Genomic DNA, 14,439 nt, shown 5'->3' on the forward strand with positions numbered 1-14,439 from the left:
CACTCATGTTGATTCTGCGAAGCTACCAGCTCCCCAAAATGCACAGTTTTGACAAAAATACCTTGTACAGTATCCTAAGGGCTTTTTATTTCTTTATACTGTACTGATATTCCTGTTTCCTTAAAAAGGCTTGAGAAGGCCACAGATCACTCAAATAAAATATTTACAATAGGAGAAGAAAACATGCAGATAAGCTGCACCGTGCCTCATGTTCCCAATACCAAGAGGAAACGCAAGCAAGACACTGGGGAATCTTAAAGAAGCTGTGTAACTGAAATCCCGGCTAGGACAAGTCAAACGAATACAGCTTAAGTTTCCTGCAGGAAAAGACAAGCCATGGAAAACTGAATTTCCTCAAGGAGATACAATACTATGATTACAGCCAAACTCTTAGCCTTTTCACTAATGAGCAATCTCTTTACTCCAGGGAAAATATGATACAATCAACAACGACTAGTTTTGTACCTAACACCTCAGCAAAGGCATGTGGTTGGTACAGATCCACCCCGGCATCGGAACACCCAGGGCGGCAGCATACAAGTGGTGGCCCACAGATCACAGGTCAGAATACTCAAAGTTACAGATCACACAAACTAACTGTTCAATAAAACAGGTCTGATCCTTCTGCCTCAACTGACAAATGCACCTTCATAACGTCTTAGAGAAGACCAAGTTCAACTCTCCAACTCTTGACCTGCTCAGAGTCCAGCCCTGGAAATGGGGAAACACCGTCCCAGACCCAGACAATGAACCACCTTCCTCTTTCCACTGGCTGCTCCATCCAGAACCAAGAGAGGCCTTGTGACACGTAAAACTCCCCAGTTTTAACGCTCACACTCCCTACACCCCATATATACACAGCTGTGCCTGCGCCAGCCCTCAGGCCCACAGACCAGTGGCTACAAGGGCCCACAGGAGGACGGCCCCAAGGTCCACACAGGCTGTACAAGATGTCCACAGCCATCCGAGGGCATATTCTGGGTTGCCAGACACCTGAAACTGATCTACAAAGGGGAGACTCTGAGGACTCCCCTGGGGGTCCAGAAGTTAAGAATCCAACTTCCAGTGCAGGGGATGGGTTCGATCCCTGCTGAGGGAACTAAAATCCCACATGACGTGGAGCAACAAAGCCCACAGGCCACAGTTAGGGAGGCTGTGTGTCGCAACGGAAGATCCCACGTGATGCAACGAAGATCCTGCGTGCAGCAACTAAGACTCAAGGCAGCCAACTAAATAAATGAATATTTTTTAAAAATAAAAAGGGGAGACTTTGGACTCACAGGCCATGGACAGGGGCCTGACCAGAGAAGAATAAAAGCAGTGCCCTCTAAATTCCAGGGCAGAGGCTCCTGTTGTCTGTTTACTAGGCCTATATTTTAACTAAGCAGAAAAATTTGGGCGGGGGGGCAGGGGGGGGCGAATATCTTATTGGAAAAGAGCAAAAATAAATAAAATAAAGAACTGCATAAAATAAAGGGCAGGCAACTTTCCCCAGATACGATCTCACCATCCCACACACTTGCCCCAAGATAAGTCCATTCTAATGATCTATAGCTTCAGCCCCAGGAACAGACCTAGGGAACCCTGAAAAAGCTGAGCAGGAAATCCTAAGTCGACCACAGGCAAGGAGGCAGTTGAGTGCCAAGACTGAAAACGCTGATTACGGCAAGTAAAAGAGAGATCCTTTCGGGAGGCAAAGAATATCAACTGCTTACAAGTTTTCCAATGAGTGAGACACCAAAAATCAAATCATCCCCCTTTGTGATCCTGGATGAATCCTACTCCTCCCACCCACTCCAGCAGCTGTTGAAGGTCTGTACACAGATGCTGGTCCTGCATGCCTGGAATCTAGGGTTGGCAGAGCACATCTTGAGAAACAAGTCCACATCCAGCTGCTGTCAGTGGTCAAGGGACGGGTCCCCGCAGGGTGTCCCACCACTCAGATGCTATTATTAGGAATGGCCGAGTTTCCCTGGGCAAAGAGACTCTCCCTATCTTGATTTTCTATAGTTTACAATTTTCTATAGTTACAATGACAATCAGGAAGAAGGCAGATCACAGGAGCAAAGCGAATCATATCTCTGGGGCACTGAATGGACATTAGATGGTAAATTCCCCTTCCCTGTGACAACCCTTGACTCACTCCAAACCTTCCATCTCCACACACATCCACACAGATACACCGAGGAGAAGGGCCGAGCAGAATACAAGGAAGGCGAGATTAGAAAATACACACACACACACACACACACACACAGAGGCAAACTTCAAGTGGCCTTGTACAGACGCCACCTTCCCCATTTACAAAATAAAGATAATGAAACTCATCTTCCCCATTTTTTCTGAGGATTAAACTGGATAGTAATGTCAAGCCACTGGCTCAGAGCAGGTTCTCAAATGTTACTTCTCCCTTTTCCTTACTTGTCCTTGAGATGAGCCAGAGTGCCTGCTTGGCTTCCCAAACCCCCTAACATGCCAGGCAAGAAGGACCATCATCGTTGTCCCACCTTAGTCAGAAGCCACAAGTGCATACAGAGCAAAATATTACGAGGGAAAGAAGGAGTGTGAAACACATGGTGAGCATTCCTGCTGCTAATGCCTATCTGTTAAATCACTTCTACTGAAAATCATGAGTTATTCTGGAATGCTGTACCAACGGCCCCAAAGGGCAGGACCCAACAAGGTGAGAGAGTTATGTTTTTCTGTGGAAACTGGCTAAATAATGCCATGCTGCAGCCAGGAAGGACATTTCCTCCACACCCTATTTTAAACTGTTTTGGTGGTTTGCATCAGACCTAAATAATAGCGACACTGCTCGTCTGCAGACAGCAGCTGCCCCAGGGCCGCACTTCCCTTAGACAAACTCTGCTTCACTGCTTAAAAACCCAAACAGAAGACCCTGATGAAAAAAGAAACTTCAAAGCTAAATTTAGATTTCTGCACTTCATTTTTAACGAAAGTCTCCTTTCGACAATTTTCTAGAAAAAAAAGGGGAGGGAGGGAATGGATTTGTATTTCCAGTATTCACTGGAAACTATCTTTGGGAGAAACTTTGAAAAAGTTTTGCAATGGCTTTGAATGCCCTACACAAATTCAACCGAACAGCTAAAGAGGCTGGATGAAAACTTCTCGCAGCTTTCCACCATGTTTGTCAGAAGTTAAAAGCAGCTTTTCCAAGAGATCATCAGAATAAAAGGACCAATGACACAGTATAAAACAGCAAAATTGCCTATGGAGGTCAGAGCCAAACTATTCTCACTAAAAGTAAAGACCTGACCATTCAGACCAAACACCCAATAAACAGTGACTGCCTGGGTGCGAACATGCCCCTGCCTCCTGGAGGATGAAGTGGAGGCTCAGGGCAGCGTCTCCTGGGTGCTAGGTGATGCGCCAGGTGTTACTGGAGACCCTGGAGACAGAAAAACAAGTAAGACAAATCCACTGCCTTTGAGAGAGTCCCATAGAGAATTCTGCCTTACTACTGTTACCAGAGAGGCCTGCCCCCTGGAGGGAAACTTTCGCTCCAGCCAGGGCACTGAAAGCAGGTTTGCTTAAGAAGATAACCCTTGAGGTAAGTCTTAAAAGATGACTGTAAATTAGCCAAGGCAACAGGAGTTCCAGACAGCAGCTTGAACAAAAGTGAGGTGACCCAGCTGAGGGCCTGGAACAAGGCAGGCACAGAAAAGAACGGATCAATGAAAAACCTATGTTCAGAGGGACAGTGGAGAGAATGGAAGGAAACACTCAACAAAGTGGGCTTCTGACAAAGGGGTCCATAATGCCTCCCAGCACCCAGGGTTAAAATGTGAATCCTTCTCTGGGTCTCAACACACTCCTATATCTTAGACTCAACAGAGGCAAAGACCAGGCCTGTCTTATTCACTCAAGATGCTGTTTCCAGGTCTGAGCCACCTGCCTGGCACAAAATGATATTATAAACACTGTTAAGAAGGAAGAATGGGTAATGGACATTTTCTGCAACAGCACCAATGAAGTGTCATTCTTAATTGGAAAAATAAGGTTTAAAAATTTTTTTTAAGTTGTGTTGATAATGGAAATGGGGACCATGTAGCAGGTATGCTGGTTCTACAGACAGCAATATTTCAAGGTGGGGTGCTACCTTGAAAAAAAGACCAAGAATCCAAAACATGATGAGTATCTTATAAAAACCGTAACTGCTTTAAAATAAGATGTCATTAATCCAAGTGGCCTAGAGGTAAGAAATGTACTTTCTGGGAACAAAAGCAAATAGATCAAATTCTAGGCCTAGTGGTTTCCAGAACACTGACAAAATCAGCAGTGATTTGGGAAAAGAAATTTATCTGTACTGACATTTTCATCAACACTGAGTCCTCAACCAGGATCTCCTGTTAGGTATTTGAAAAGTAGAAGTTATATTTTTCAGATCTGAAGAGTCTTCAGACATTTACAGTTCTCCCCCAAAGAGCAATTACTTAATTTGAGGCATTTAGGATAAGTCAAAAACAAAAACTAAGATACCTTTAAGTATATATCTTAGTGAAGTTTGTCCGTATACTGAAATCCTTGGCTCACCTGTCAATATCCTAAACATAAGATGGAATTTTTTTTTAAGTAACTGAAGAGAAAGCTATAAAAAAAAATCTTATTTCTTCCCTTACTATGCATTAAGATATTTTGAAAAATGTCACTACAGGTTACTAATTATGTTAGGAAAATCCTGAAACCACTGACTTCCATGGAAAATTAAATACAAGTGGAATTAGGTTTCCTATCTTGATTACAGCTACCTTTGACCTTTAACTATCTTCAAAAATGTAACTTCAAATGAATACCAGTTACAAGGGGTAAGCCATTTTGTGGCTTTAATTCCATAAAAATATGAAATCTGTGGGTTTGGTAATACTGTTTAAAAGCCCAAATAAAAAGCCAGTTGGCTTTGAAGCTAATTGTTTAAAAGTGTGTATGTAGATGAACTGAGACTGACTCATGAACTACTGAGTCTGGAATTCGCAAATCATAAATCTGATCCTTGTAAACAAATCCGAACAGAATCGGGGCCCACTAATTTCCTTCTTTCATAAACTGAAACAAAAGTTTTAATGATTTTTAATGCAAACTGAAAACTAAGGGTACCATTTAAAATATCAGCAAAATATCACGTGGTGTTTTAAGAGTCCGGGGTATATCAGAGAGTCAAACATTCTGGTACTGCAGTGTAAGAAAGCATCCAAGAATCAAACAGTGGAATGTTAGCAAACTGTAGAACTCAAATTTGTGTTAGGATCTTTTTGTTTACAACACTGCTTCTTGCTCATTCTATTAAAAACTCCCATCTCCATGCCACCTTCAGCATAAAACATAATTGTTAAAAGTTGTCAATCCACTTCAAGTACTATGGAATGTCCTGAGTAGAAACTCCTCCACATTTCTTCCAGACAAAACCAAAAGGGGTCTGCCTCTGGCCCTTGGTAAACAGAATGTGTCCTCAAGAGTGAAGGGGGCTGTCTGTCTGATCCTCTACATTTCATCCCTAATCCATGAAGGGCATCTCCAAGTCATCAAAAGGAGAGAGACATAAGATGATAAAGATGAAGGGAACCAAAATGATCCAAACCTAACCACGTCCTTTCACAGATGAGGAGACTGAGGCCCATGAAGGTGCAAAGACTCTGGGTCTGTTACCAGATCCCAGATGCATATACTCAGTTCTGTAGCTAAGGGTTGCAAAATTTCTAACTGTCGAGGTCTCAGGGGTTGGATACTTTCCATAACAAATCCTTAAGAGCGCAATTTCTGCATTTTTCTCCCCTCAAAACCCTCTAGACATCAAGATCAGGTGGGCAGGGGGATTTAAGACTTTAACTCCTCTGTTTCCACCAAACCACTGCAGAGAGCTTTCAAGCCCGGAAGGCGGGGCTGTCCTGCTCCAGGCAACATCTCAGGCACCCAGCACCTAGCAGGCACTCAGTAAACACTCCGCCTTCCACCTGACAAGCCCCCCTCTGGCCTCATCCATGCCTACCCCAAGTGGAACCAGACAACTTTCCTTTGGCAATCGTTCTCTTCCTCGAAACTTTGCTAAAGTTACTCAGGGCCAAGAAGCCCGGTCCGGGGGCATGTGACCCTGAGAAGGGGCAGAGAATGGGGGTCCCTGCCCTTTCCGGGTGCTGGGCCATCCCAGGCCCGGACCAGGTGTGCCCGCCGCTCACTCCGAGGCCCGCCGCGTCCTGCCTCCGCCGATCACCAACTTCTCAAACTTCCCTTTCCGGGGGTGGGGGCGGCCCGGGACGCAGCGCCCTTCCTGCCCGCACAAAGGGGACCGGGCGCCCCGCGCGCCCCCCGCCGAAGCTACTTTCCTGGCCTTTGGAAAGAAAAGCCCACCCGTCCCAGCACAAGGCACCGGGGCACAGGGACCCAGGCCACGTCCCGGCTTCCGCCCGCCTCCCAGGCCGACTGTCAAGCGCAGCCCGGCGGGGACCCGGGGACCCGGGGACCCCGGCGCCAAGCCCAGGAGGGGAGCCACTCACCCGACTTGGGAACGTGCGGCGGGATCGTGCTGGCGATGCGCGTCCACAGGACGACGTGCAGCGGCCACAGGCCCCCGAGCAGCCCCCGGCCCATGGCAGCCCCCGCCGCTCCTCATAGACCGGCCCGAGCGCGTACGCCGCGCCTCCGCGCCCTCCGGCCCCGCGCCGGGCGCCCAGCGGTGGTGCGGCCAGATGTGGCGCCGCGGGCCGCGGGGAGGGTGGCGGCGGGCGAGGCGCGGGGGGCCCCGGCGGCCGAGGGGAGCGGAGCTGGAGGCCGGCCCGGCCGCGCGCGCGGAGTGTCGTCGGGCCCGGCGTGCGAGTGACTCACGACTTCGCCCGGGCGCCGCGGGGGAAACAGGAAACTCCTCGCCAACAGCTGGGCAGGACCTCTCGCCGCCCGGAGCCTGCTCCCCGGCTCGGCTCCCGGCCCTCGCCCTCCCTCGCAGCTGCCAATCACGGCCCCGGGACCGGCCCCTCCGGGGCTTTGGCAAACTTTCAGCGGCCCCTCGCTGCCCTCCACGTTCCCCACTCCGAGGACTGCTGAGCAATAAGTGCACAACTTCCAGAAAGTCACTGAACGCAGGGTGTATGTGCACTCTCCAGGGCACCCCCAACCAGCATCCTCCCACTTCCCTACAACCCTCTCCGGGCTGCTCCTAAGTGCCTCAGAGCGGGGTTTTCAAACTTCAAGTGGCTACCCAAGAGTAGATGCTGAAATCCGAGTTGTTAGCACAGTTTTTTCCCCCCAATAAAGTAGTATTTCCTCATTAGACTGTTGTTTCAATTAATTGTGTTTGCCTACACCATCCCATTGTAAAACGTTTATCTTACTGCAGGTGGAAAACTCCAATGTGCCCACGGACCCCCTGAAAATCCTGTTAAAAGGTGGCTTCTGCTTCAGCCTGTCTTAAGAGGCAGTGTTTCTGATGAGCTCTTGGGTGATGCCTCTCTGTTGGAATCGCCTGTTTCTGGGAGTGACTCAGTGAGCGATTACTAATACAAACCACCACAGAGTGATAATTGTAACGGGAAATGTTATCTTCAGAATGTATGGGGTAAGGCAGAAAGTGTGAGAGCAAAAGTGGCCTGGGGTCAGCTAAGTGCCCGGGCTTGCCTTCCAGCTCTGTCTGTGATAGGACAGGACCCTGGGCCCTTCCCTGCAGAAGGGGACATGGGTGAGAGCAGAACAGGATGAACTTCCAACTTCCCCATCTCGGTCAGGTGACCAGGTTTGCCCCCAAACACCCCTGGTGTATATTTGCTTCAAAGTTGAATTATTAACAGGCCCCCCTTCTATCTCCCATGTGTCCTGGTTAGATTATGACTCATATGCTCACCCTACTTCTAGCCCTGAAAGACTTAGATTCAGTACAGCCCTCTGGTCAGGAGATCTTCCAGCAGGTTACACAATAAAACGCTTTTATCTGAGAGAAAGCTTGTTTGCTGAGGCAGGTGGCCAGCCTTGCTGGGAATAAAGGCAACTAGCTCTCCCTGGAAACCCAACCCTGCCATCTTCCCTGTCAATCTCAGAGTTCTTTTGCGTGATCCTGGAACAAACTTAAGTCTTGTCACCACTGCTCCACCCAGCATGGAAGCTGCTTCTGCATGCATCTTCTGGAAAAGACCACTTCCTAGCTCTAGAATTTAGGATGCAGGAAGTGGGATGAAATCAGCAGGGCTGGGCATCTTCCTTCCCACCAACAGCCTTGCCAAAGCCCCTTGAGTAATGGGGGAAAGTTGAGTTCAAAATCCGTTTCTCCTATTTCCTTCACAGTCGCCACCCAGGCCACCACCATCCCTTGAGTCGGAGTTTCCTACCCATGCATCCCCAGTCAGGGCCATTCTGGGCCTTTTCACTCCATTTCTCAAATTAGAGTGAAAGTCAGTTTTCCAAAGGGCAAACCTGATTGTACCAACTGTTCTATTAAAGTCATTTGAAGACCTCCCGCAGCTCTTGAGCTAGAGGATAGGAACAAGATCCTTTAAGGTGCCCTGGAGCCCCTTCCTTTCTAGTGACCTTCCCTGGTTTCTCCTCTTCCACTGAGAGCATCTCTAAATTCCTAGAACTTGCCCAGTGTGTGTTCCTCCCTGCTCCACCAGAGGGATGTGCACGCCCCTTCTTCTCCTTCCTCTGTCCTCCCTTTCACCCAGCCTGCTCCTGGTCTTCCTGGGTGAATCCTGACTTCCTTGATGGGCAAGCTTTCCCCGCCCTCCCTTTTATTATAGATTCACTTGGCACTGTAGGCCTCTCCTTTTTAGCACTTACTACACCTGCAGTTTTATAATAATTTGTGTCATTTTTTTTCCTTTCCACTCTCCCAATTTAAGTCCAAATTTCGCAAGGACAGGAATTATGTATCTTTTCCTCAACTCACTATTGTATCCTCAGGACCTAGCACAGAATAGTTGTTTAAGAGACATTTGTTATGTGAATAAATGAATGAGGTAATCATTGAGTACAGAAAACTGTACTTAATCATCCTAACTATTTAATCACTTGGGACAAGGCATTCTATTACCTAACAAACTGAGATATAAACAAGCTAGATTTTAGCTGAGGGTGATGTCATACTACTTCCTTTTCTTACAAATGGAGAAGTATGTGGTTTTGTTTTTTTCTTTTTTTCTAAACTCACCCAAGTTCCTCTGGCCAGTATACATACACTCACTTCCTTACTCCCAGAAACACAGTGAGGCAAAATAAATGCCCAATCAATTTCAAAGGCCTTCTTTTCTATAATTATTGCATGCAATGAACAGATATTCTACATTCTTAGAGGCCCGGTTTAAGGTATTTGAATCCAGGATAGGATATTTAACTGATGATCTCTGTCATTGTATATGATTAATACTGATTTTAATTTTGTTTGCCTTTAACATTTCTGATATAATCCTCAATCCCCTGTGAAATTGAGAGTCTGAATTCAGCATTGCCAAGTGCAGACTCATCTTTGAGAAACCACTGAGGTGAAATCAGTCATGTAAACTCACGTATACTGCAATTTGACAATCTTACAAATCTGTCATATGACCTCCTTTGGGGATTTTCACTGTAAGAACAGTCCGATACCCTTAAGCCGAGGTCCTCACACATAGTTGCATATTTAACTTTATGTCATCTACTGTGCATTCACACAAGCAGTTAAGATCCAGTTGCAAAAACTAGACCTTTTACAGATGGAAACAAAAACTAAAAGTGTGACTCCAGGCTTGAAAAACAAGGAGGGGAGTCTTCTCTGGTTGTCTAGTGGCTAAGACTCCAAGCTCTCAATACAGGGGGCCCAGGCTCAACCCCCGGTCAGGAAGCTAGATCGCACACACAGCAACTAAGACCAGCACAGCCAAGTAAACAAATAAATAGAAGGCTGGAGTAACTATGTTAAAAAGAGGAAAACAAGGAGGGTAATTTTTATGTTCTGATAAAATTGAAAAACAATGAAAACCAACTTGAACAAAAGTTACACAGCTTGTGTATCTTCGTTTTTCCAGCTTTACAAACTCTGAACATACACAGAGAAAACAACTGGACTGGATCAAAATGTGGTTACTGCAAGTCTTGCATCTCCCAGCTGTGATGAGGCAAGAACTTTCCACTCCCCTCAACTTTCTGACATGCAGCTGTCGAGGTTACTGGAACTAAAGCAGTGGTCAGGGAAATTCCTCTCCATGTACCTTGGCCATTCTGCATCCTCAGCTCTTACCTCTGGACCAATTTTCCTTCCACTGTGAAGCTGACCAATAGCACTGAGACAGCAGTGAATGTGTGAGGGACACCCGGCCTCTCAGGCCATCCAGGATGCTACCTCCTCCAGGAAACATTCTGTGATTCCTCCAGCCTAATGCCATCCCTCCTCCCCCAGGGAGAACCCTAGGAGCATTTAGTTTATTTAACCTATCAGGCTTCCCTGGTGTCTCAGTGGTAAAAAGTTCGTCTTCCAGTGCAGGAGACTTGGTTCAATCCTTTGGTTGGGAAGATCCCCTGGAAGAGGAAATGGCAACCCACTCTACTATTCTACCCTGGGAAATTCCGAGGACAGAGGAGCCTGGCAGGCTACAGCCCATGGGGTCTCAAAAAGAGTCGGACACGACTGAGCGACTAAACTACAACAACCTATTTTTAAAATGTTTTGTTCCATTTTGACATGAAGCATATTCATTTATTTGGAGGAATTCTAACCCACCAATTATAAAATCTTTGAAAGCACAGATTTTTCTCAGCTGTGAACCCAACTCTGTGCCCTACAGTATTCTATGTACGTTTGTCTTCACTAAGGAGAAAAATGAGCATCTTTCTCCACTCCATTTTCATTTCCTTGTTTGCAGTTCTCCAGATAGTCAAAGAAACTGCAATTCTGCCACGTTTACAGAGAGCATGAACAGCTTCTTTTGGAGACAACAAAACCTTTTAAAATCACAAAAGTAATATATGTTCATTTTAGGTGGAAAAATTCTCAAATACAGAGAAGTTAAAGGCGGAAAATGAAAAGGATCCTTAACCCTGTCACCCAAAGATAATCCCTTAACTTCTGGAGCACGTCCTCACTGTATTACTCTACTTTTCACCGTGCAGGTAAGCACACATAAGCAACTGAGGTTCAGAAAGACTGTATTTGGCCAAGGTTGCAGAGTAGTAAGGACCAGAGTCTGGCTGCGAAAGAGGCCTGTCCAGCTCTGGAGTCTCCCCTCTAGGGTAAGCTGATCAGGTGGTTGATCTATCAGCACCCTTTATTCTGAGAAGACTCTGCAATGGTCAGTGCCACCCTTTGCTGTTGCTTCCTCGTCTCTTACTCATTAATCAGCCAGTGCAGCTCCCCTGTCCGGTGGAAAGTCCTTTTGTTCGGCTCACACCTTGGTCTGCAACCAATACGCCCAGTAGGCACAATTCAGTCGGAATCCTGTCTAATGCTGTAGGTACTTGCACATCACCTCCTTCCTCTGACTGCTGCGTTGCTACTCTATTCCCTTGGTACTGACTGAACTGTATCCCCAACATTCACAGGGTGAAGCCCTACCCTACAACGTGACTGGATCTGAAGGTAGGATCCTGAGCCCCGTGACTGATGTCCTCACAAGGAGGGGAAGAGACACCAGGGATGCTGCTGTGAATACACAGAGAAAAAGCCATGTGCACTTACAGCGAGGAGGCGGCGGCCTGGGAGCCAAGAAGACAGGCCTCAGCGGAAACCAAACCTGCCAACACCCTGACTCTGGACTTCCAGCCTCGCGAACTGTGAGAAACAGATTTCTGTTGGGTAAGCCACTGAGGCTGTGGTATTCTGCTATGGCAGCCCTAACAAACTAGTCCACCCCACTTTCCGCCTGCTCCTCCAGCTGCTCCTTCTCTTATCTTCACAGGTTTGTTTTCATCCAGCCATCATTGGTCAGTGCTGGTTCTTACTATGTCTGTGCTCTGTCCCTTCTCTCGTTCCTTCTGTGGAACACAGCTATTTCTCTGACTTTACTATGATTTCCAAATCTAATTATCAAGCTCTGGTTTCTCACTTAAGCTACAATTATTCCAACTGCCTACTCGACTCTCTTCATGGGTGTTCCACTGGTACCACATGCTCATTATTCTAAAATTGGACTCCAGAATATCTGCCCTGTGGTACACTTCCAATATGAAGAAAAGGTTCAATCTTTAATGGGTAACCCAAGCCAGAAACATAAAAATCAGCTTAGAGTCTGCCTCTATATGACCTTCCAGAACCAACTGGGAATTAGGATCTATCTTTTTATTTTCTAAATATTGAGTCTGTTCTGCTCTCATCCTCAACACTGGCATTACTTTAGTTCTCTCATTACTTCATAGAGTCTTACGTCAGTTTCCTCATCTTTTCACCTCTTCAATCTCACCCATTCTACTGCATTCTTCACTGCTACCAAAATGTTCCCCACCAAAATTACAATAACAATCACATTTAAAATTATCCAGTGGCTTCCTCTTGCCTTCAGGATAGAGTTTCAGCCTACTGTCCATCCATTTACTCAACCAGCATTTGATTCCTTCCTGGAACCCAAATACTCTTTAAGCACTGAAGATATGAAATGTAATCCTAGCTTTAGTTGAAGGGCATTAGGCTGTCTTTACGATCTAAGTGAAACATATATAAGTAAATACATGATATTAATAAATATGATAACATGATTAGCACAGTGGTGATGAGCTCCGAGTACCATGGGAGCAGACAGGCAACAGAGGCCATTAATCTAGCTTAAGAATAAGAGAAGGCCCAGGGGAAGAAAAGCCTTTTGAGCTGAATATTGAAGGATGGTCAGGTGAAGGCATGAGGAAAGATGCTACAGGTACATAGAATGGCAGCATCAAGACAAGATGTGTGGCCTTGGAGTGCATAAAGACAGGCAAAGGTTTCAGAATGCCTAGATTGTAAATGTGAGGGGCTTTTAGATATGTTTGGGCCCCAATTCTGCATACCTCCCTCAACTCATGCTCTTTGCCTTGGATCTGTGTGGCTCTTCTCACTGGAGGCAAAGAGTTCTTAAAGTCAAACACTGGTCTGCGGCTTGTTATGTGGATGGTGGATGGTAGATATCTAATGTGAATATTACAGTGTTATCTGAAGTTATATACAATCATATTGTTCTACAATGTTGGTTGTAGTATATAAGCTGTATTTAAGCTGTTACAGAACGTGGCCAACATTGTTACTTGCTCATACAAAATCTATTCTCCCCTTCCCATACTGCTCTCAGAAATCCAGTTTTGATTAGGATGTGACTTTTAACTACAACTCAGGGAAAGGACTCATCCTTTTTAACAGTAGATCTATGATCCAATTTTGCACAAAGACATAAAGAAGAAATCTGATCAGGGCTTGTGAGAAAGACTTTTTCTTTATGTGACCACAAACAAGTGCCCAAGGAAAGCCATCATGCCCCTCAGCACTTCCGTTTCCTACCTTTGGACATGATGAGCAGAGACTGACACAGAGATGTTGCAATGACCTTTCAACAATGAGAGGGATGCCAAAGGTATCATAGTAGAACCAGTGAATCAATACGGCAGCTACCTCCATAGGGATGTTACCTGACTGAGTAGCCAAGCCCTCAAAATTGGCTGTGATCCCTTCCTCCCCTCACTGGACTCACACGTTGCTTCCTGTATCCAGAGGTGAGATGGGGTCTATAATCTATTTTCCCTCTCCTTTAAAGGGCTGGTTTTGTATCTTACTTTCACCAACAGAATATGATGGAAATGACACAACACCAGTTCAAGGACTAGTCTCAAAGAGGGACTTCCTCTCTCAGAAATGAGTTACCAGGTAAGAAGTCTACATACCCAGAGGCTGTCATGCTCTGAGGAAGCCCAAGCTAGTCACGTGAGACCACATGGAGAAAGAGGCCCCAAGCCAAGCACCAGCTACCCCAGCACCCCAGCTGGAGCACCAGACATGTGAGTAATAAAGCTATCTTGAACATTCTAGCCCAGAAAATGCAGAGGGAATAGGCTCAGTGAGTTCAATCCAGATGGCAGAATCATGAGACATAATAAACTGATATTGTATAAGTCGTTAGTTCCAGACAAAATCATTCCTAATACAGAGAAGTTCACTGATCATAAGGAAAGAGGAAGATGCTCTAGTCACCATATGGCTATTAATCTGTGTACCAAATACGAATCACATCAACTATGAATTAAGAACTGTAGAATTTCTCCAATTATCTTGTGAATTACACAATTATATTTATGTATTTGTTCTCATAAATACATATGAATATGTATTTGTATGTTTATTATATGTTGCAGACAGGTGAATGTACCAAAATTTTGAGAGTTCTGTTTTAGCAGTCCTCCATTTTCACACATTAATAAAGCATTTCAAAACGCCAAAGGGGGGACTTCCCTAATGGTCCAGTGGCTAGGACTCCGTGCTCCCAATGCAGGGGACCCAGGTTTTATCTCTGGTTG

The 14,439-nt window shown here is 45.9% G+C and overlaps 1 protein-coding gene across 1 annotated transcript in view; it reads right to left on the bottom strand.

The window, feature by feature from the left end:
• TGFBR2 (transforming growth factor beta receptor 2) overlaps positions 1-6,732 on the bottom strand; it is an 88,318-nt gene extending 81,586 nt beyond the window's left edge. Inside the window, exon 1 of the mRNA XM_043441859.1 lies at positions 6,510-6,732. Coding sequence (XP_043297794.1) covers positions 6,510-6,603 — 94 coding nt within the window. The 5' untranslated portion in view covers positions 6,604-6,732. The remainder of the gene's footprint in view (positions 1-6,509) is intronic.
• Positions 6,733-14,439: the final 7,707 nt, after the last annotated feature.

The sequence above is a fragment of the Cervus canadensis genome, chromosome 22, assembly GCF_019320065.1.
Source record: "Cervus canadensis isolate Bull #8, Minnesota chromosome 22, ASM1932006v1, whole genome shotgun sequence".
Taxonomy (NCBI): Eukaryota; Metazoa; Chordata; class Mammalia; order Artiodactyla; family Cervidae; genus Cervus; species Cervus canadensis.